General features: G+C 48.2%; 1 protein-coding gene across 1 annotated transcript; it reads right to left on the reverse strand.

The window, feature by feature from the left end:
* Nucleotides 1-2181: 2181 nt before the first annotated feature.
* Nucleotides 2182-2895, reverse strand: LOC136383274 (large ribosomal subunit protein uL1-like). The gene has a single exon (XM_066352945.1). The coding sequence runs from the start codon at nt 2836-2838 to the stop codon at nt 2182-2184; it is 657 nt and encodes a 218-aa protein (XP_066209042.1). The 5' UTR covers nt 2839-2895.
* Between the last annotated feature and the right edge of the window lie 19524 nt (nt 2896-22419).

Here is a 22419-nt window from a genome sequence, read left to right on the forward strand (position 1 = left end):
TATAATAGACTATGGTCTAGAAAGAACTTAGATGCGGTAGGAAAAATCAATTCAGTCTATCCGGTGGGGATGAAGAAAGCGTTCAGCAGCAACTCTGTACTTGCAGAAAATGTTCTTCTTTCAAAAGGTTGGTCGAAACATAGGTGAACTCATTCCTCTCCGGCTGATGCCAAGGGAAGCTGCTGGAATCGTGTTTGGGGTAATTCAGCAGGAAAAATAAGACAGCTTTTACCATCTGTTAGGTGCTGGGACCCGAGGGGTCTGTAGCTGTCGTGTTCTCTAAGCATTCAAAGATAACACTAAAATAGCATTAAAAAATTAGTTTAGTGGCTCAAAAGGAAGCCAGTCTGGGGCCCCTCCGCCAGCACGTCCTTGCTTGATGGAGCCCGGAGCTTCACAGAGCCAGTTCTGTGTGTCTCAGTTCAGACTATTTGCTTATTTTATAGGGCACCTGGCCTGATTCATTCTGATCCTGAGCTGAGCCATGCTGATTAACTTGGCTGCATTAGAAAGCTTGTTGAATTGTTTGGGTATCAATAATTCTCCCTTCCTTTTCTCAGCAGGAAGTTCAAGCCTTTTATTTAAAGCTTGCCTCTATATCTGTCAGAGACCACCTGTAACATTCAGCCTCTTGCTTTTGTTTTGTTTTGTTTTTGTCTTATCCAGGATGGGTTCTCTCATCCTTCAGACAGCTGCAGAATCGGACTGGGTAGCCCCATACTGACCCTCATTCTTGCCCTTACGAGAAACAGAATATTAGGAGCTGTGAGGCCAGATGCCCTTTGCTCTGGTGTCAGGTAGTTCTTGAGCAGTGGGTCTCTATTTATGTTTAATATTTTACTTCCTGGATTCACACTCCTCTCCCCTGTTCCTAACGTGGATAACTGTGTCCCTTGGTCTTTCCATAGACGCCTGGCATCCCAAGCTGTTTGGATCACTGCTTGATCTGCTGTGTAGCTAGAGACTGAATCCGTCGACCATCTTTTGTTGCAGATGTTGTTACGTATTTTACATTTTATATTCCAGGTTTAAAATTTAACATATCATTCGTTTTTTTTCACTTTTAAATTATTCATAGAATTTAAAATGGTTGTATTGATTTTTATCTTAGGAACATTTAGATGATTTCTTTCCAGGCTTTGCCTAGATATAGCTATAAACATTCTACAGTGTGAACATGAACTTACCAGTGTGAAGATTGTTTGTGCTAGTAAATATGTCCTGGAACATGATTTTTAATGACTGCATCATGGGGATGTAACTTAACCACTTTCAATTTTACACATGGATAGTTCTGCCTTGTTCAGATAGATATCAAATAAACATTCGTTTGAAATTTATAATTATTTAATCCACTTGTACCTAATTTTTAGTGAATGATATATCTAAGGTGTTTTTTGTTTTCTGGAATAAAAGCTAGCCAATTTTCTCAACATCTTACATCACATCATACATTTTTCTGATTTGATTATTAATTTATCTTTTTTTCTACAGTTTATATGCTTGGGTCTATTTCTAGGCTGTTTTTTTTTTTTTAATTTTCTGTTCCATTGATCCTTTTGTCTCTACTTATGCCAGAGTCATAGCATTTTAAATTAGTATAGCTGCATAGTAGTTTTTAAGGAAACTTGGAAAATGTGAACCATAGTCATACTTGATTAGACAAATCCATGTGCACCCATTACCCAGCTTCAGTGATTGTCGACTCATAGACAATTTTGTTATATATCTGCCATTACAGCATTTCATCTGTAACTATATCAGTATGTATCTCTGAGTGACAAACACTTTAAAAAATTTAACCACGCTGTTTTTTTTTTTTTTTATCACACATATAATGCACCGAACATCGGAGACCTAAATATATAAAGCAAATATTAACAGAACTGAAGGGAGAAATAAACAGCACAATAATAGTAGGGGAATTTAATACCCCCACTTGCAACAAAGGATAGACAATCCAGACACAAAATTAATAAGGAAACAGCAGATTTAAACAAACTAGAGATCAAATCGACATAACAGACACATGCAGAACATTCCATCCAACAGCAGCAGAATAGACCTTCTTTTAAAGGACTCATGGAACATTCACCATGACAGAGCGGTCCCGTGTTAGATGACTCAGCATTGTCTTTTCTTTTTTTTTAATAGTAGCAGCGTGGTCTATTAAGCTGTGGCTTAGTGCAGGCGCTGGGGCTTGCCCAGAGAGCTCTTGATGTACGAAACCCAGTTGTTTTTGAGCGATGACACCATGAGATTGACAGCTAAGTCAATTCTGTACACAAGCTCATCACCTGTCACCTTCAGAGGGGGCGCCTTCTTCCTCCGGAACTGGATCCTGGGTTTCACTTCATTGACTCTGGCCACCATATTCTCACTGTGGGTCAGCAAGGAAGGGCACCTGCCAGCCTTATTCAGGCCCGGGCCCAGAATTCGTGGGGTCTGCTCAGAGAGAGACTCTGAAGCCAGAAAGGCATCACGCTCCTCGGCCAGCTTCTTAACCAGGTTCTTATTCTTGAGTCTCTCTAGCATCTGAACATACATGTGGGGGATATCCACGGCCTTGGCCTCGTCACAGTGCTGCTGGTCCCCCAGAGCACAGACGGAGAACTTGGGGCGGGGAATGGATCTAAGCCTGACGGTGCCGGAGAAGTGTTTGTCCTCCTGAGGGTCACAGTTCTGCAAGCTGGTCTGCAGCGTCACGGTCTCTGAAAACTTCCGGAGCGTGCTTTGGTTTCCGGGCAGGACCTCCCGCTCTGACCGCCTCTTGCACGGTGTCGCAGGACACTGTGCCGCTCGTGGTTGCTGGTGCCGCAAAAACTGGGCAAGGGTCATTGTTGTCTATAGCAACACAGTCACAAGCTTCATCTATGAGTTGGTTGTAACCTACAAGCCAGGCAACGAATTTGCAGATTCCTGATCTATTCCTGCCAAGGACGTGCTGACGGTTCTCCCTGTTTATAACACTGGAATCCGTGGTGGGCCAAGTTCTCCAGACAGTGAGACGTATATTTCAGACGCCCTTTTTGTTGTTGTTGTTGTTGGTTATCATGTAGAATCATTACTCCATCTGCACTTAAAGAAACTGTCGAGGAAATTGACAAAGAGAGTAAACATCCAGTGCTAGATTACCTTGGGTCTGTCTAGTTGAGGCCATCACCCAGCTGGGTTATAAATTTAGGTGAAAAACAGCTTTTGTTTTCTGGGTATTCATTTTTCTTTTTCCTCTTGTTAATCAGTAAAGTTCTTTGGATTGTTTTAATTGAATGGTCAATATTTTACGCTGGGATGTATAAGCACTATTGTTTTTGAAACCTTATTTCTGTTTTGCTTTTTTTTTTTTTAAATTTTAACTTTTGGATCTCAGTTGAAAAATAAAGGGCCAACAACAGGCCAGCCTTCTTGCTGACTGTTTCCCTTCTTGTATCCTAGCCAGCTGTTGAGGAGGGGGAGAGTGTCCCCCTTCCCCTCTTGGTTCTTCTGTGGGTTAAATCATTAAAACGACAGAGAGGAGATTAACAGGAGACACTCAAGCTTTAATACGTGCACACGGGGAATTCACCTGGGCATAAAAATGTCTAAGAGAGTAAGGCAAAATGAGGTATGCATGTCATTGCGGACCAAGGGAGGGGCAAGTAGCGGTCTAGGACTTGAAAGGGAAGCCAGGCAAATTTACAAGGGAATAAAAAAAAAAAAAACAACCCAGTTAATATTTAGTAAACAAATGTTTGCTGAGCTGTGTCTTAAAACAACAGCACCCAGGGAGGACTGATCAAACGGGCTTGCTACCACGCCCACTGTAGTTTAGATCAGGGGTCCCCAAACTACGGCCCGCGGGCCACATGCGGCCCCCTGAGGCCATTTATCCGGCCCCCGCTGCACTTCTGGAAGGGGCACCTCTTTCATTGGTGGTCAGTGAGAGGAGCATAGTTCCCATTGAAATACTGGTCACTTTGTTGATTTAAATTTACTTGTTCTTTGTTTTAAATATTGTATTTGTTCCCGTTTTGTTTTTTTACTTTAAAATAAGATATGTGCAGTGTGCATAGGGATTTGTTCATAGTTTTTTTTTATAGTACAGCCCTCCAACAGTCTGAGGGACAGTGAACTGGCCCCCTGTGTAAAAAGTTTGGGGACCCCTGGTTTAGATTAAACTATACGGATACAGTTCTCTGTGATGATACCTCCCTGCCCAGAGCAGGTCCTGTCTCTCCAATTCTTTCAGGAAGTGAAGGGAAGGCCAGACCTCCTTCCTGAGCCCTCCGGACCTTGATTATTTGCGGCTTAACACAGTCTGCATGCGACTGTGGCACATTTGAGGGGAGACCCATTCCGAGCCTCCACCCCACGCGCTCCCCGCTACCCGGCACGCTGCTAACCTCCCTGTGGTGCCCGTTTCCCTCATCAAATCCAAAGCCCGATGCCCAGCTCCAGAGCCACCTGCACGGCAGGCACAGAATAGGCTGAGCATGTGAGACACAGAAGGCCTCTTTGTCACTTGGGCTCCTGCATGTGTCTGCACCTTGATTTCTAACCATCGAGTTCCTAAAAAGTAAAAAGCAAAGGAGCAGTAAGAAAAGAAATAACAAACTCACGGGGGTAAGGAAGTGGACTGGAGTGAGAAAGGAAGGAAATGGTTATAGCGCAGTAGCAAAAAAAAAAACCCAAAAAACAAAACACCTGTCTTTGCCACCTCAGGGTTTTGGAGCCCCGAGAATTTTATGAGCAATTTCAGGAGCTCAACTTTAGCCCATTTCCACTCATAAGCTGAATTCAGAGGGGAAATGTGATGCATGTAGTTTCCCCAAATATCCGTTTCTCGGACCGTGGGTGTCGGTGTGGCAGAGCAGACTGGCTTACGCGGACTGGGAAGCGGGCCCCGGGTCTGATTTCTGCTTCAACTAGTCTTTGTTCCTCAAGTACCAGAGGCCATCGTTAATGTAGTCCCGTGCCGCCGAGTCCCTTAAAGCTTTGGGGCTTCCCTTTCAAGTCCTAGACCGCTACTTGCCCCTCCCTTGGTCCAGAATGACACGCATACCTCATTTTGCCTTACTCTCTTAGACATTTTTATGCCCAGGTGAATTCCCCGTGTGCACGTATTAAAGCTTGAGTGTCTCCTGTTAATCTCCCCTCTGTCGTTTTAATGATTTAACCCACAGAAGAACCAAGAGGGGAAGGAGGACACTCTCCCCCTCCTCAAATTCCTTAACATTTATATAAACCCTCACTGTCTACTACCACCGTACTAGCCACCAGCCACGTGCAGCTACATTTAAATTAGTTACCGTTCAAAAACGTATCTCCTTGGTCATGATGGCCGCATTTCAAGTGCTTGACAGCCGTGTGCGGCTGGTGACCACCGTAGTGATGATCCCTACGGTCACCGAAAGTTCTGTTGGGCAGCACCGGGTACATCCCGGGGGGGCTCAGCAAGGTCTAGTCATTGCCTTTCCCTTGTGTCTTATTTCTCATAAGCAGGTTCATAGAGACAGGCAGGGTAATCGTTCCCTTGAATTAATTCCAGGTGAACTCATTGGGCTTCTGTCCGACCCTGCAGGAGTCAGGGAAGCCGACCTGGATGGAACATGTCTCCCTTTGTGCCCCCCCTGAGAAGTGTGGAGTCTCAGGCCAGGGTAAGGAGCCGCCGGCTTGCCCCGGAGCAGGCTGACGAAGATTTGGGGGGAAAGAGAGGCTTCGTGGCTGCCCTTCAGGGCAGAGTCATCTCTCTCATTTCATAAACAACTTAGCCCGGTTTCAGATTCGCTGGCTCTACCACTGCAAAGTAAACCTATTTTCTTTCTTTTATCTGTAACCGATCTGGTCCTCCTGGTGATCCTCACTCACTGTGTGGCAGGATCAAAAGGAAAAAAAAAAAATTAACTTCTACTTTCCGATGCTTTTAAATTTAGCCTCCAGCAACGGTGTGAGCAGCCCTGTAGGTGATGGCCAGTCTGTCTTGGGCATCTTTGCTTACCCAGCCTTCTTTCCACAGGGATGTCCTCTTTGAAGGGGAGGTAAGTGCAAATCGATGGTGCCTGGGTGTGTTTTTCAGGCGGGGGTGGGGTGGTTTATGTAAACTCAGAGTGGCACACTTCCCCAAGCCTTTCATTGACCTCCTCCTGGTTAAAAGAGAGGCCAGCCAGGGACAGAGCCGGGAGCAAACACCCAGAGTCCCTGACATTTGTTCAGTCTCCATTCATTTATCCCAGCGATTTTCAACACGGCACACAGACACTAACAACTGAAATTGTACAGCTCACCAGAACATGTATCTTTCTGCCGATCTGATAAAAAAAAAATAGGTATAATTTTGATTCATTCACACCGGACGGCTATTGTTGTGTTGGCTGTTGTTATTTTTTTTTTTTTATGTGACAATCTAATGGAAAAACGGTCAGCGCCCCTGCATTTAAAAACATTTCTCGCGGCACACGGGTGCACCTGTCACCGCACGCCGGTGGAAAATCGCTGATTTATTCCAATGCCTCGTTTGAGCTCTCACTTCATTTGTTGTCTCATCCGTCCCTTCACACCAGTGCTCTTGGCAAGGAATGCTGGCCAGGTATGTGCCCACATGCTGTAAGTAACTGTCGGTGGACCGAATGCGACTTTGCAAAACCATTTCTAAAGCCTTGCAATGGGGGCGTTCCTCTGACTCCACACATACTGGCTAAAGCAGTGGTCCCCAACCTTTTCTGGGCCACGGACCAGTTTAATGTCTGAAAATATTTTCACCGACTGGCCTTTAGGGTGGGACGGATAAATGCACAAAATAAAGTTATGCGACCGGCGTAAAAACTGTGGTATTTTTAAAATTTTATTTATTTATTTTTTACAGAGACAGAGAGTGAGTCAGAGAGAGGGATAGACAGGGACAGACAGACAGTAACAGAGAGAGATGAGAAGCATCAATCATTAGTTTTTCATTGTGCATTGCAACACCTTAGTTGTTCATTGATTGCTTTCTCACATGTGCCTTGACCACGGGCCTTCAGCAGGCTGAGCAACCCCTTGCTGGAGCCAGTGACCTTGGGTCCAAGCTGGTGAGCCTCGCTCAAACCAGATGAGCCCGCACTCAAGTTGGCGATCTCGGGGTCTCGAACCTGGGTCCTTCCGCATCCCAGTCCGACGCTCTATCCACTGCGCCACCAACAGGTCAGGCAAAACTGTGGTATTTTTAAATATAATTGTCGAACTTACGAGACAAGCGTCAAGAGTGAGTCTTAGATGGATGTAACAGAGGGAATCTGGTCATTTTTAAAAAAATAAAACATCATTCAGATGTTATATTTATATTTATTAAATATAAATAAAATGGAAATAATGTAAGTTATTTATTCTTTCTCTGCGGACCGGTACCAAATGGCCCACGGACCACTACCGGTCCGTGGCCTGGGGGTTGGGGACCACTGGGCTAAAGGACGAACATTCTTATGTTCAAGTATGGACATAAGAGGCTGAACCTTTGCCCCAGAGATGCAGCACAAAGACCCTTCCGTGATGCCTGACCCACTTCGGAGCCCAGCTAGAGGCCGGGTCACTCTGCTCTGTGACAGGGGGCAGTAGGCCAGGCCCTTCCTGAACTGTCACCTGACCTGAAGGGCAGCGTGACTCAGCGCTGGCTCCTTGGAGGGGCTTCCCCAGCTCGGGGCACAGCGAGGGGGGGCAGCCCCAAAGCCTCTGTCTGCAGTGGGCGGCTGCCAAGTGCACCACAGGAAGGCCGGGCCATTTCTCTCGGCATGTGTCTAAGCAACAGAAAGAAACAACGGGTCAGGAGCGAGTAGCCGGTTACTCCAGCTGCTGGGAGTTTCTCAGCGACAGGGAAAGCTCTGGTCTGGGGCGCTCCAGGGAAGGCCACGGAGTTCTCTGCTGTGGAGCTGTCCCCCAGGCCACTGGTGGACCCCGGAGTACAGCTGCTTTTATCGATCCCTATCTGGGATAGATCTAGGGGGAATGGTTTTAACCAGGCCCTTAAAGAATGGCCACGATCACTTAATTACTATTCAGCTGCCCTGTCGCAGGCTGGCAGTCTCTCCCCTGGGTGCAGATGAGCAGAAATCTGAGACGGCCCAGCGAGGCCGGGATGCTGTCCAATCAATTTCACTGCTGATAGCAGCAGCAGGAAAGCAATAAAGAAAGGCGAGGCAGCGCAGAAGGAAGGCTTCCCCTGGCAGAGGCTCCGTCTGGAAAGGCCCAGGCCCCCCGAGGCTGTGAATTTCAGTCGCTGCAGCCCCCCGGGCAGGTGTGGGACTCGCCTGCCTCTGCTCCCCACATGGAAGGGAGGCTGCCCCAGCGTGGACACCAACCTGCCCGTTTTCTCCTTTGCTCTCTCAATGTGCTCATTTAAACTTAGCGTCCTAAGATAAATGTGGTTTAGAAGGGACCCCCGCGTGGCTGGAGTGGGGTCTTTGTAAGCATGTTGAAATTCTGTGCTCGGCCTTGTGTGAAGACTGGGAGGTCTGCAGGTTGGTGTTATCAGGGCGATGGGGACAGGAGGGTCCCAGTGATGACTCTGGAGAAGGAGAACTACTTAGGGAGACACTTGATAGGCTTGAGGGGACACTGACGTGGCGGAGGGAGGCGTGAACGAGTGTCCAGGGAGGAGCAGGAGTGATGTGGGAGAGAGGAGGGGAGTCTCTTAGACCTTGCTCAATGCCCAGGAAAGAGGAGCTTTTTCACAGGTTTTTGTAACGAGGACAAAATACAGGAAACCCCAAACTTGGGATAGACCCGGGGCCTTGATGAGAAAGACTTTGTTTCCATGGTGACTAAGTGGTTAAATGAAGTCGCCGTGGCATCAGCATGGAAGTAACGGTACAGGTGGATTCGCAGGGCAGGTCTTCCCCCACCGAAGCCTTCCTTTCCTTTCATTCCCCCCACCCCCAATATCCCCAATGCATCCACTTGTTCAAGGGCATTCTACTCAACGCCCCAACTTCAGCGCCCCCTGGTCTGGGTTCCCATCCCAGCTGTGACTCGCAGGGTGGTTCTAAAGACCATTGCCTACTAACGGGAGCCCAGATTCCTTGGAGAAATGGCTAAGTCCAGGCGCAGAGCATGGGGAGGCGCTCCTAGAACCCGCGGTGGTGCCAGAAAGCAAGGAAGGGCTCGGAGAGTCATGAGCTCATGGCCAAAGGATAAGGAGCAGCTTGGGCTCCCTTTGGGAAGCCCAACGGGGAAACCCTGGAGCATTAAAAAAACAAGTAATGATGGTCCCGAACTGTAAAAGACTGAGTTAGAAGAAGAATCAGCAGGTCCACAGCAGTGCTCCAAAGGGGGTGTGGGAAGTGGGAAGGGAAAGCTGTGTTGTTTTTTTTTGTTTGTTTGTTTTGTATTTTTCTGAAGCTGGAAACGGGGAGAGACAGTCAGACAGACTCCCGCATGTGCCCGACCGGGATCCACCCGGCACGTCCACCAGGGGCGACGCTCTGCCCACCAGGGGGTGATGCTCTGCCCCTCTGGGGCGTCGCTCTGCCACGACCAGAGCCACTCTAGCGCCTGGGGCAGAGGCCAAGGAGCCATCCCCAGCACCCGGGCTATCTTTGCTCCAATGGAGCCTTGGCTGCGGGAGGGGAAGAGAGAGACAGAAAGGAAGGAGAGGGGGGGTTGGAGAAGCAAATGGGCGCTTCTCCTATGTGCCCTGGCTGGGAATCGAACCCGGGTCCCCTGCACGCCAGGCCGATGCTTTACCACTGAGCCAACCGGCCAGGGCCGAAAGCTGTGTTTTTATTTAAAAACTGATGGCCAATAAAACGACAAGAAATTATAACAGAATAATCGCTATTCTGTGGACAGCAATATGATAAATTATTCAGACACGTGTCATCAATGGGTACTACTAAAGGCATTGGAGAAAAGACTTCTGGAGGACAGAATATAGTATAGATTTTATAGAATATAAAATCACCCTGTGGATTACTTAAATATTTCAAAGGGGAAGAGGTACTTTTGCAACGGATACCACTTTAACCAAGAGATCGAAATTAACATGTCCAGTATTAGGCCAAACTGCTATTGGGTCCCTGATTTAATGTAAAATGAAATATACAACATCATCTATGTAAAATTCTTGCCAAAAATAAGGACAAAATCAGCCAGATCCAAAATGTAGGCCATTCTCCTAAACAACCGACCTGGACCCTTCCAAAATGTCAATGTCATGAAAACATTAAGGAGAAAAATAAAAACGGGGGGATGATTCTAAATGAAAGGAAACCGAAAGCGAAGAAACATGAAAATAAAAAATAATACATGATCCTTGATTGAGACATAACTTTTTGGGAAAGAATCCCAGGATATTTTTGAGCCAACTGGGGATTACAAGATATATTAGTGTATCGATAATACAGTTCTTGGATGTTGTTGGGCTTAGGTAGACGACTGTCTCAGATACATGATGATATCTTTAAGGGTGAAGTGTTATCAATTTGTGAATCTAGGTGAAGGCTGTAATCATTGTAGTATTCCTTCAGCTTTTCTGTTGGTTTGCAATTTTTCAAAACAGAGAGTTGGGAGAAAAATCATTTCCCAACTTTTTCTGGCAAATTTGTTAACCTTGCTAAGATGATCTCCATCCGAGTAATGATGGTAGAAACCTCATAGAATTGCTTTACTAAATAATGTCTCATTTGCAAAGAACACATATTAAGGCTTCAAGAAATACAGGTTATATATTTCTCCCCCTCTTCTGGATGACTAGTGGAGTGTGAGTTGATAAGGACACAGACAAGATCTTTTTTATCTCTACCCCCCCCCCCACCTCCCGCCATGTTTGGCACATGGTGGGGCTCCATAAATGTTTCTTGATATAGGAAAAGAAATAAAACTATAAATACAATCATATTAAAACTTTGGTTTTAAATGGAGGATGCCACAATAACATTTTCAGACACTGTACTGTAATCACCTACTTGATATATGATTTGTACCCTGAGATCATTATTCCATGGCGATAGTTTCTTTTGCTCTGGAACGGCTAACTGTGCATTTCTGTACTGTGAGAGTTTCTCAACCTTGACACCCACAGGAATCATATTGGGGTCAGGGGGCTGTGGGAAACACAGGTTTCTGGGCCTCACCCCCAGAGTTCCTGACTTGGTAGATCTGGAGTGTGCTCTGAGAATTTGCATTTCTAACAAGTTCTCAGAAGGTGCTGGTGCTAATGTTGCTTGCCCAGGGGCTAGACTTTGAGAACCACTGTGGATGAGCGATGAGCGGCTCACGGAGGAGGAGGAGGAGGAGCCCAGAACCACAAGGGAAACACTGTAGCTCCGTTGGCAGGCACTTTGCAGGAGAAGTGTCCCCTTGACCTGCATGAATGGCAGGTTTTGAAACCTAACCCAAGAGGTAAAAGGATCTGGATGGTATCACTGCATCAGTATTCCCTTGGGGTAAAATGATCTTTCCCCAACATTTGGACGATCACACTGTGTGGAGGGAGCATGATTTTGAAACATCTACAAAATGATATCTATAATTATTGTATGGTATACCTTCATCATATACACGAATACACACAAATTCATAAGTTTATACGTAAGATCTAGTGTCTTCCTTTTTTTTATAAAGCAAAATTGCACGGAGAGGGAGAGATTCATTGAGATTCAGGCCCAGGGAAGTTAGCAAGTGAACGATGTGGCCCAGATAGCAGCAGAGCCAGAGCAGAAGGCCAGGTGTCTGCAACGAGGTCACGCCGTCTTGCCACCGTTCCTGGAGTGTGATGGCTTATTTTGCTGCCTTTTCCTGGCCTCCTTCAGAGCGCGTCATAGAAATGCTGCCCTAGTTTTCTCCAACCTGCAGAACGTTGGGCAGAGTCCATCGTTAACACATATATAAACTAGAAATTCAGTTCTTGCTGAAAGTGCAGTGAGAAGGAGTAATGAGATATTGATTTGAATTTTCCGAAGGAATCAGGCTTATGAACAATAATAACCTGTAATTACTATCCCTCAAGGGAAGGAGAATTGTATTTCTGGAGCCTTCCAAGACAACTCTAAAATTAACTTCTGTTTTCTTGCTGTAAGGTCGAAACAATGACCTTGCTCCCTAATGTTGGTCACCTGTGAGTAATAGGAGAGGGGAGCAAAAATTCTTATAATTAATACAAAAAGTGTCTAGAACCACCCTAAGACTGTTGGTGGTTCTCCTCAGAGGAAAATGTCCTTGGCGTCTCTTAAAAGAATCCTGTGTGCCAATCTGGCTAGAGAGCCTATGTCCTTGTCTCTGAGCCATAATCTTTCTTTTCCAAAATGCTAGTATCTTCTAAGAAAATCTAATAAAAGTCATGAAAGAGTGAATAAGAAATAGGACAATCATTTCTATTAAAGCATGCACCTACCTGACCTTTTTTTTTTTTTTTTTTTTTTTTTTAATTTTTTTTCTGAAGCTGGAAACGGGGAGAGACAGTCAGACAGACTCCCACATGCGCCCGACCGGGATCCACCCGGCACGCCCACCAGGGGCGACGCTCTGCCCACCAGGGGGCAACGCTCTGCCCCTCCGGGGCATCGCTCTGCGGCGACCAGAGCCACTCTAGCGCCTGGGGCAGAGGCCAAGGAGCCATCCCCAGCGCCCGGGCCATCCTTGCTCCAATGGAGCCTTGGCTGCAGGAGGGGAAGAGAGAGACAGAGAGGAAGGAGGGGGACAGGGGGGAGAAGCAAATGGGCGCTTCTCCTGTGTGCCCTGGCCAGGAATCGAACCCGGGTCCCCCGCACGCCAGGCCGACGCTCTACCGCTGAGCCAACCGGCCAGGGCCCTTACCTGACTTTTAATGAAAGGAAATGTGCCCTGCAAACCCAGGAGGTCCTGAGCACATGAACCATCTCCCATGGCGTGTCTGTGGAATCCCAACAAGCTAAGGGCTCCCAGGACTGAAGGACTATCATTCCTAGTTATATGGAATATATATATATATATATGTGTGTGTGTGTTTGTGTGTGTGTGTGTGTGTGTGTGTGTGTGTGTATGTATATGACAACACGGTATCACCACACTCTTTTTAAAGTTACCATGTAGCCACTGCACACTGAGAATGACTAATAGACCAGCTCTCATGTAACTTCATTGCCATCAGCAATGCCCCGGTTGCATGTTGGAGAGCAAGCATTTATATGGCTCTTACTAAGTGCCAAGCAGTGTTTTAAGCACTTCCACATGTTAACTCATTTAATACTTGAACAGAATGAAGAGGTGACTTGCCTAAAGTCACATGGAGCCAGGATACACACTCAGGAAGTCTGGCTCTAGATCCCATGCTCTTCATTGCTACTCAATATTGGGGTGAAGCTGTGTGGACGTGGTTTCTGTTTCTAACCTCGACTTCTGTAGCCACAGAGATTTGCACATTCTGGCCCAAACAGGTCTTGGCACGAGTTGGGGACATGTGCTGCAGCTGGGAGGGACAGGGTTCCCTGCTTCTCTCCGCCCACCTGCTTGTACACACGCCGCTCTGTGACAGCCTGCTCTTTCCTGAGAGCGCAGATCAAGTCCCATCTTTTCTAGAAAGTCTTCCTAGCTTCTGCAGGCCCCGCTAAGCTTCTCCTTTCGACAGCCCAGAAGTGTTGTTAGACGTGGCGTCACGGCGCCTGTTGGGATTGTTTATTATTGCCGTTTTCCCGAGTAAGAGCGGTAAGTGGTGTAATCCGAGGGGACAGGGTCCTTTCTTCTCTCCCTCCGCAGTCCACTCAGCACCAGGCGCCCAGTGGGCATCCACTATAACACATTCCCTGCGTGGACCATCTATGTCAGTGGTTCTCAACCTTTCTAATGCCGTGACCCCGCAATACAGTTCCTTATGTTGCGGTGACCCCAAACCAAAAAATAATTTTGGTGGCTACTTCATAACTGTAATTTTGCTACAGTTATGATTCGGAATGTAAATACCTGATATGCATTATGTATTTTCCGATGGCTTTAGGTGACCCCGCCGGGGTTGCGACCCACAGGTTGAGAACCACTGGTCTACGTGCACGTAGCCATTCGCCTCTGACCGTGTTTAGTTACCTTTCTGGATGTTTACGGGCTTTTCACAACGAGGCTGGAAATGCAGAGGACATAGCCAGCACCATCTCACGTCCAGGGTGGAGGCAGAGGTGTGCTCCATAGGTCATCACCTTGGTCTTAGCATAACTGCCGGGGGAAAAAATGAAGAAAGACATTTGAATATCTTGTGGGAAATCCTGTCGCACTTCCTGGCCATACGAATCCTTGGTGCTTTGCTTGGGTTACCTTTTGTGGGTGTATACGTGTCATCTTTCCTCTTGTGAGTGCCTGGGAAAGGACTGGGTCATTGGTTTGTGTTCACTATGCCTGATATGTCAGTACTCAAAATAGAAATGTGTCATGTTGATGGTAGTACGTATTAATGCCAAGATGCTATCATCAAACAGTGGACCATGGTGTTTATAAAAGTACTTACGTTTACTGAAGGAATGAATGCATGCATGTGTATCCTTAGATGGGGACTTAGAGATCACCTTATTCTATCTCGTGATTTTATTGAAGGGGAATCTGATATCGAGAGTTAAGGCCTTGTCAGTCATCTGGCAGAGCTGGGATTTGAACCTGGGCTTCCTGTTTCCTCTCCCATCGCTCTTGGTCTCATCTACATGGTGATGTTTGGGCCTTTGGAAGGAAGTGAGGGTTTCTTAACACATGTATTCAATCGCGTAGACTAACCTACACAATCAAGGGATTATGTAATGGAGTTTTCTAGATAGGACCCCTGCCCTGGGACCCCTGAGTTGTCTTTCTTTTAGCTCGCTCCCAAAACACTCTGGGAAAATCATCAGTCCACTTCCCTGCCTAAGCACTGCGTTCCGAACCTAACCTTTCTTCAATAATTTAGAATCTGGCAGTGCCGTGGGCTCCTGTCGGCAAGCCCTGCTCAGCAGTATGACAGAATAGGCTTAGGAACTTGGGCCAAAACCATCTTACCTCACAGCAGACCTTAAGGATAAAGACAGTCGGGGACCCCGGTTGGTGGGTCACTGTTGAATCATTGTTCCTGCACAGCGAGGAAGTGATGGTCACAGAGGGTTGGGGGATGGGGGAGAGAAGGAACTATGTGACCGAAAAGTCTAATGGATTGGGTTCTGGCTGATCTAAATTTTGGATTTTTTTCTATAATTTATGTCTTGCCGAGTAATCCCAGATAGAGATGAATGCGACATAAAATAAACAATGTGGAGTTTGGAGGTAGAAAGGATAGCGGTTTGGGACTCAGACAGCCCTGGCTTCGACTGCCAGCTCCACTTGTCTCTGAAACCCAGGGCTGCCGATCTCCTTCTCCCTTCATCCGAGATGGAGATAATAAAAAGTATCACATAGTCTGGTGCAGGTTAAATATAATGCTCAGTTCACGCTGGGCACGCCGTAAATTTTGGCTCCTTCCCCAAATCCTCTGCCCCTTACCCTCCCAGCAAAAACAATCTACCCCCCAAAAGGTCGTGCCATATACAAGTAATGGTAAAAATATCACATGGGTTTTAGATGTGACGAATGGCTGAACTGGACTGCTGACTAGGTTACTATTGTTTGGTAAAAAACAATCTTGAAGGGAATTAGGAAGACACATTTGCAGAGATAAGACAACATCCTCATGGGTATCTTTTTTGGTTCTATTATTATTGTCATGCTTGACTACAAATCATCATGTGTATGATGGGGTACATCATGATCATTTGTAGGACGGGAGATATCGAGTCGAGTTGATTGTGCTTAAGTTTTCTTTAGCCAATTTGAGAAGCTGCCCTCGGAGTCCTGCGTCAGCTGCCAGCAGAAGTTTCAAAGCAGCTACAGGACGTGAAGGGCGATGTGTACATTTGCTGACAGGCACAGCACCCCCGTCTTGCTGTGACCTTCTGTCCATTGAGTCACTTCCCTTTGGGGAGATATTCAGGAGGAAGGGGTGTCCTGGGCAGAAGGCTCTGTCCCAGGTCAGCTGAGTGGATCCCTCTGTGGGAGAGAGCGGAGCCCGGTTTCTATGACGAGCCGCAGCCGCTCTGCCAAGACTGCCAGCCGGGGTGCCCAGCGGCGCTCATTGCTATGCGGACACCCGTTCGTTAGACTTTGACCCAGAATGACTACCACCTTTCACGGGGTGGGCAATGAGCCCTGGCCCTGGCTCTGGCTCAGTCTCCCTCCACTCTGGGTTTAATTTGGGTCAGATAATGCAACTTCTGCAGGTCATTACCCACCTCAGGCAGGAAGATTCCTGGGGGGTAACTTTGATAATAGGCACAGGTTTTACTGGAAACAGAGTATATTGGTTAACAGTCTAAGACAGGGGTAGTCAACCTTTTTATACCTACTGCCCACTTTTGTATCTCTGTTAGTAGTAAAATTTTCTAACTGCCCACCAGTTCCACAGTCATGGTGATTTATAAAGTAGGGAAGTAACTTTACTTTATAAAATTTATAAAGCAGAGTTACAGCAAGTGAAAGCATATAATAATAATTACTTACCAAGTCCTTTTTTTTTTGAAGTGCAAAAAAAAAGTGTTTTGTTTTTATAAATAAATTTTTATTATAATGGGGTGACATCAATAAATCAGGGTACATATATTCAAATAAAACATTTCCAGGTTATCTTGTCATTTAGTTCTGTTGCATACCCATCACCCAAAGAGAGATCATCCTCCATCACCCTCTATCCAGTTTTCTTTGTACCCCTCCCCCTCCCCCTCTCCCTCATTCCCTCCCCCCACCCCCCGTAACCACCCCACTCCTGTCCATGTCTCTTAGTCTCGTTTTTATGTCCCACCAATGTATGGAATCCTGCAGTTCTTGTTTTTTTCTGATTCACTTATTTCACTCCGCATACTGTTACCAAGATTCCACCATTCTGCTGTAAGTGATCCAATGTCATCATTTCTTCTAGCTGAATAGTATACCATGGTGTATATGTGCTCCATCTTCTTTATCCACTTACCAAGTACTTTATGTCGGATTTTCGCTAAGTTTGGCAGAATAAATCTTTATAAAACAACTTACTCTAGTTAAATCTATCTTTTTATTTATCCTTTGGTTGCTCCGCTACCGCCCACCATGAAAGCTGGAACGCCCAGTGGTGGGTAGTAGGGACCAGGTTGACTACCACTGGGCTAAGAGCTCAGAGGCAGCTCATTGTAACCCTGGCTCTGCCACTTAAGGGCTCTGTGCGAAAAACCGCTTGACTCCTACTAGCCCGTTATCTCCTCAGTCAAGTGGGGACAACGACATTCCCACCCTCACAGGGCTGCCCGAGGTGTGGGCAGGGAGGCGGTGGGAAGAACGGCTGACGCCTGTGTTGGCATCGGGAATGAGGAAGTGTATTTAAATAGACAGAACCTAGATGGCTGGCACTCGAGTCCCCTCACCTGTGGCCAGCCACCAGCTGGACCACTTGGTTCTTCATGAAGCCTGCCTCCTTAGTGATTCGGTCTCTTCCCCTGCATCCTTGACCCTCCCTGAGTTTGAGAATACTGAGCAGCTGTGAAGAAAACTATGACAACCATAGTGAGAAGTTTTGCTACTTCTCTCATTAACCAAATCAAAAGGGTTCATTTTCTGTTCTCTGTGTAACTCTTATTCTAATCTTACTTCTAGAATTCTAGACAGGACTCCAGATGCTGAGCACCTTCCTCTGGTTGGCCTGAGATGGGCTGTGCTAGGGGGAGGGAAGTTCAGGTGTGTCTGGCCTGAAGAACTAAACCCGACGACCGGGACAAAACAGTTATTGAGCACCTAGTATGTGCCAGTTACCGAGGACACAGAGAAGCAATACAAACACTGGGGCGGCGAAAACACGACCTTCGATCTAGGTCACGTAACAGCTGCTGAGAATCAGGGCAGCCCTTCCCCTGGCCAGCGCTGTGCTGTTTGTTAACCTTTCTGAGCCCCGTGTGTGTGTGTGTGTGTGTGTGTGTGTGTGTGTGTGTGTGTGTGTGTGTAAAAACGAGACAATGCTTGGCGCGGGTTCTGGGACGTCTAGTGAACAACAGCACCTGTTTTCTCATTCATGCACCAAACGGAGCTCAGCTATGACGTCCCTGGAAACGGGTGTGCGAGTCCCCCAGGGAGCTTTTTGGAGCGAGAGGGGAATTCAGCACCACTGACCTCCCCTGGGCCATTTCCCGAGGGGCAGCGTGATGGCAGAACAATGTCCGCGTGGGGTTTTAGTGCTGTACAAACAACTGGACCGTGAACACAGGAGAAGGACTCTTGGAGAGGTTTTGTATTGTGAAGCATGTAGTGCCATTACCCAAATGAAGTTGACTTTCCTTCCCCTCTGTGGTTGGGCGCTGATTTTGAATGGAACTGATGAATTCCCACTGTCTCCAGTTCAAAGCCCTGTGTCCCCCAGGCTGGAGCCAATAGAGCCCCAGCAGCGAGTCCCTGACGCCCTGGGAGAGGGCAGGGACTTTGCTTGCTGCCTGTTAGCTGTTGCAACCTTGGCTTTTTCTGTGAACAGGGCGGCTGGTCTCCCCTAAACACGGGCATTGTCTCGCCACCATACTCAAATCACCTACATGTCAAATGTGTTCTTTTCCCTCCGGCTGCACTCAACAAAACAATTATGAATCCTCCCACCCCACTTTTTCTGCTGGTGCCGTCCGCCTCTGAGAGCACAGCTGCCGGGAGTGCTGGGCAGGCAGCGGGCCGGTGACTCCCGGCGTGGGCGGGGTTCCGTGGGAGCGTGCCCGCCGGTGGCCACATCTGGGGGAGGAAGGTTGACAAGAGCCGGCAGCTGCACGAAAAGCGAGGAGCACGTTTCCGGGAGGCGGGCCGGCTCCTCTCTCATTCCTCCCACCTCCATCCAAATGCCAATTGTGTGTATCAGCTTCCACTGGGCCTCCAGGGAGTTTGCTGCCAGATGCTCCCCCCCCCTCCCAGTCCTGACGTGAGAGCCAGCCCCCTCACCCCCCCCTCCCACCCCTCCATCTGCAGGGCTGTTCGTGGCCACCCAGCTGCACGATTCTTTCTGCTGCAGCACCTTTACAGGACGTGGACAGTGACAGCGAGGGGTGGGAGCTGCTCTCGGGTCATGCCAGTGAGCACCTTGACTGGCCCCTTCCCCAGCAGGGTTGGACAGTCACTGTGTGTGGGTCTTGATGCTGAATGCATCGTCTGTGCCATCCCATTTCTGCTCCTGGCCACCATCGGAGGTGGCTACGGTGCTCTGGATGTCACTGCCCGGCAGGGGAGGCTGGGTTTTAACCCCTGGTCCACTGTAGCACTCCCCTATAGAGACAAGGACTCCGGAATGGGAGGGACTGGGGTTCCCGCTCTCGTGGGTGTGGATGTGTAGGTGCTAGAGGGACTGAAAGTGTCCTGAGCTTGGAGTGTCTCTCTAGCCATGGGGGTCAACAGCGGCGGGAGAGAGGATCCCAGAGGCACCTGGAGCGCGTTCCTTCCGAAGTCTCGCATTCTCCGGGAAAACGGCTGGTGGGGACACCAAGTCCAAAAGGACAGGAAGGGCCCCGCCAGGGTGGCTGGCTGCCCCAGCTTCTCTGCCTCATCCCCTGCTGCCCCGAGTAATTCCGGAGGTGAGTGGACGCGGTGGTGGGACCCCACTTGCTGCTGTTACCCTCACCTAGTGTCGGAGGCGGCTCGGCTGGTGCAGGGGGCCGCCCTCACCCACAGACAACTTGGTTTCGCACCCAAGACGGCCTCTGTCGGCAGCTGCTTGCAGAATTTCCTATTCCACACCCAGGCCTCAACAAATGCCGCCTCCTCCTCCTCCTCCTCCTCCTCCTCCTCCTCCTCCTCACACACCATTTTATTTTTTTTGTATTTTTCTGAAGTTGGAAACGGGGAGGCAGTCAGACAGACTCCCGCATGCACCCAACTGGGACCCACCCGGCATGCCCACCAGGGGGCGATGTTCTTCCCATCCGGGGCGTCGCTCTGTTGCAACCAGAGCCACTCTAGCGCCTGAGGCAGAGGCCATGGAGCCATCCTCAGCGCCTGGGCCAACTTTGCTCCAATGGAGCCTTGGCTGTGGGAGGGGAAGAGAGAGACAGAGAGGAAGGAGGGGTGGGGTGGAGAAGCAGATGGGCGCTTCTCCTGTGTGCCCTGGCCGGGAATCGAACCCGGGACTCCTGCTCAGACACCATTTTGAAGCACCTTGGAAATTCTGGTGAACTTTGTTCAGAACTCTAAACTTGGTATCTCTGCCCAAGTCTCCTTTGTCTGCCTTTCGCTTGTGGTCGCTGTTCTGATCATTTAATGAAATTCATAAGATTTCTGAGATGCATGAACTGCGGTGTGTTATTTGTGATTCTTTGGTTGTAGGCAAGAAGCCTGGTTAACTTAACACATCAGGAGGAGAGAGAGAGAGAGAGAGAGAGAGAGAGACTCCAACCACTTCTTGTCCTTCTGACACTCTACTAGGTATTTAGTTTTCAAGAAGGAGACAGGACCAGCTCGACCCATGTCTCCTTAGAAGGACAGCTTTGTTGACCGTCCACCAGGCTGCACACTGTGGGGAGTCGGACCAGCCCTAAGGGAGTCACAGAAGGGGAAGAGGGTGCTGCCCAGGAACAAACAACTGTCACCAAAGGCAAGTGGAGAGACATTTGTCACTGTCTAAGCATCTCTAGATGTTACTGTGACACCTTCTCTCTGCTTCCCTTTCTTCATAGCCTAGAGCTCCACTAGGGCAGTAAAACTGAAGACTTCACTCTGAAAGTAAAAGATGTTAATGAATTCTGGTTTTAAGTCCTGTGTAATTACTTCAAGACTGCAGGTGGCCCCACGCCGAGGCCTCTGAGTTCTGCTGGGAGGCGTGGCAGACTAGGGACGGGTGAGGGCCAGTACCCTCGGGCCACCCAGAGCGGTTCCCATGCCCGGTTAGTTCAGACACCGGTAAGATGTTTAGACTGACACGCTCAAGACTGAGCCTCTGTGTCTCCGGAGTGCCCACGCCCAGTCTGTTTGCGTCAGTGATTTTGCCTTGGGCGTCTATGGCCCTTATGCTACAAAACTATTAGGGGACAGTCCTTCGGGAAGTCTCTCCTAGGATCTTGGTCGTGGTTCTCTCCATCTCATGTGGTCCCCTGTGCTCCCAAATTAGTTATACAAAAAGGCCTTTAAAGTGCTGTTTTTATTTTTTCAATTACAGTTTACACTCCATGTTATCTTGTGTCGATTTCAGGGGCGCAGCCTAGTGATCAGATAATCATATACATTACAGCTTCTTCCTCCTGATACTTCCAGTACCCGCCTGGCACCCTGCACAATTACTATAGTATTAGTCAGGGGTCCCCAAACTACGGCCCACGGGCCGCATGCGGCCCCCTGAGGCCATTTATCCGGCCCCCTCCGCACTTCCGGAAGGGACACCTCTTTCATTGGTGGTCAGTGAGAGGAGCATAGTTCTCATTGAAATACTGGTCAGTTTGTTGATTTAAATTTACTTGTTCTTTATTTTAAATATTGTATTTGTTCCTGTTTTGTTTTTTTACTTTAAAATAAGATATGTGCAGTGTGCATAGGGATTTGTTCATAGTTTTTTTTATAGTCCGGCCCTCCAACGGTCTGAGGGACAGTGAATTGGCCCCCTGTGTAAAAAGTTTGGGGACCCCTGGTATTAGTGATTATATTCCCTGTGCTGGACTTTACATCCCCGTGACTGTTTTGAAACTGCCAATCTGTACCTCTCAATCCCTGCCCCTTTTTCACCCAGCCCCCCAACTCCCCTCCCCCCTGGCCACCAAGCGCTGCTCTCCGTACCTGTGACTTTGTTTCTGTTTTGTTCGTTTCAGTTCTTCTTTAGGTTCCATGTATGAGTGACATCGTACAGTATTTGACGTTCTCTACCTGCCTTTTCACTTAGCAGAGCACCTTCTAGGTCCGTCCATGTGGTCGCAAATGGTAAGATTTCATTCTTTTCACAGCTGCCCTTTTAACAGCTTGGTTTGCTCAGCTTTCCTCCTAGTAGAAACCCGGTGCCACGAGGCCTTAGGTCCAGTCTGCGGCCGCCGGCTCCTCTCTGGTGGCCGCAGGGTCCCGTGCGGCCGCGACTCCTTGGAAAATGGAATGCAACATCCACTTTGGATTCTGCTAAGAAGTCCTGTGATGACGGTGGCAGAACAATCCCGTTCTAAGGTGGGTTCACCTGTCAGGCACGGTCTCTGAGGCTCGGGATTCCTCAGCAGACGTGTGTGCAGACCGGCCCTGTCTGTCTGTCTTTCCTCACCTCCAGCCATTAGCTTCATGCCATCTTTCCCCCTCACTTTATCCGCGTTATACTTGGGGCACTCCACAAAAAACGTACCGGTCGCTCAGTTTCTTGTGTCCTCTTAGGCCTCTGAGTTTCTGCATGTGCTGTTCTTACTCTTATAATAATGCCCACCTACCTCCTTTCCCCCCAAGGGAACATCTTGTCTCCCCACCTCTTCACTCCCCCTGCCCCCCCTGAGCCCCTCCCACTGC

This window comes from Saccopteryx leptura, chromosome 11 (genome assembly GCF_036850995.1).
Source record: "Saccopteryx leptura isolate mSacLep1 chromosome 11, mSacLep1_pri_phased_curated, whole genome shotgun sequence".
Lineage (NCBI taxonomy): Eukaryota > Metazoa > Chordata > Mammalia > Chiroptera > Emballonuridae > Saccopteryx > Saccopteryx leptura.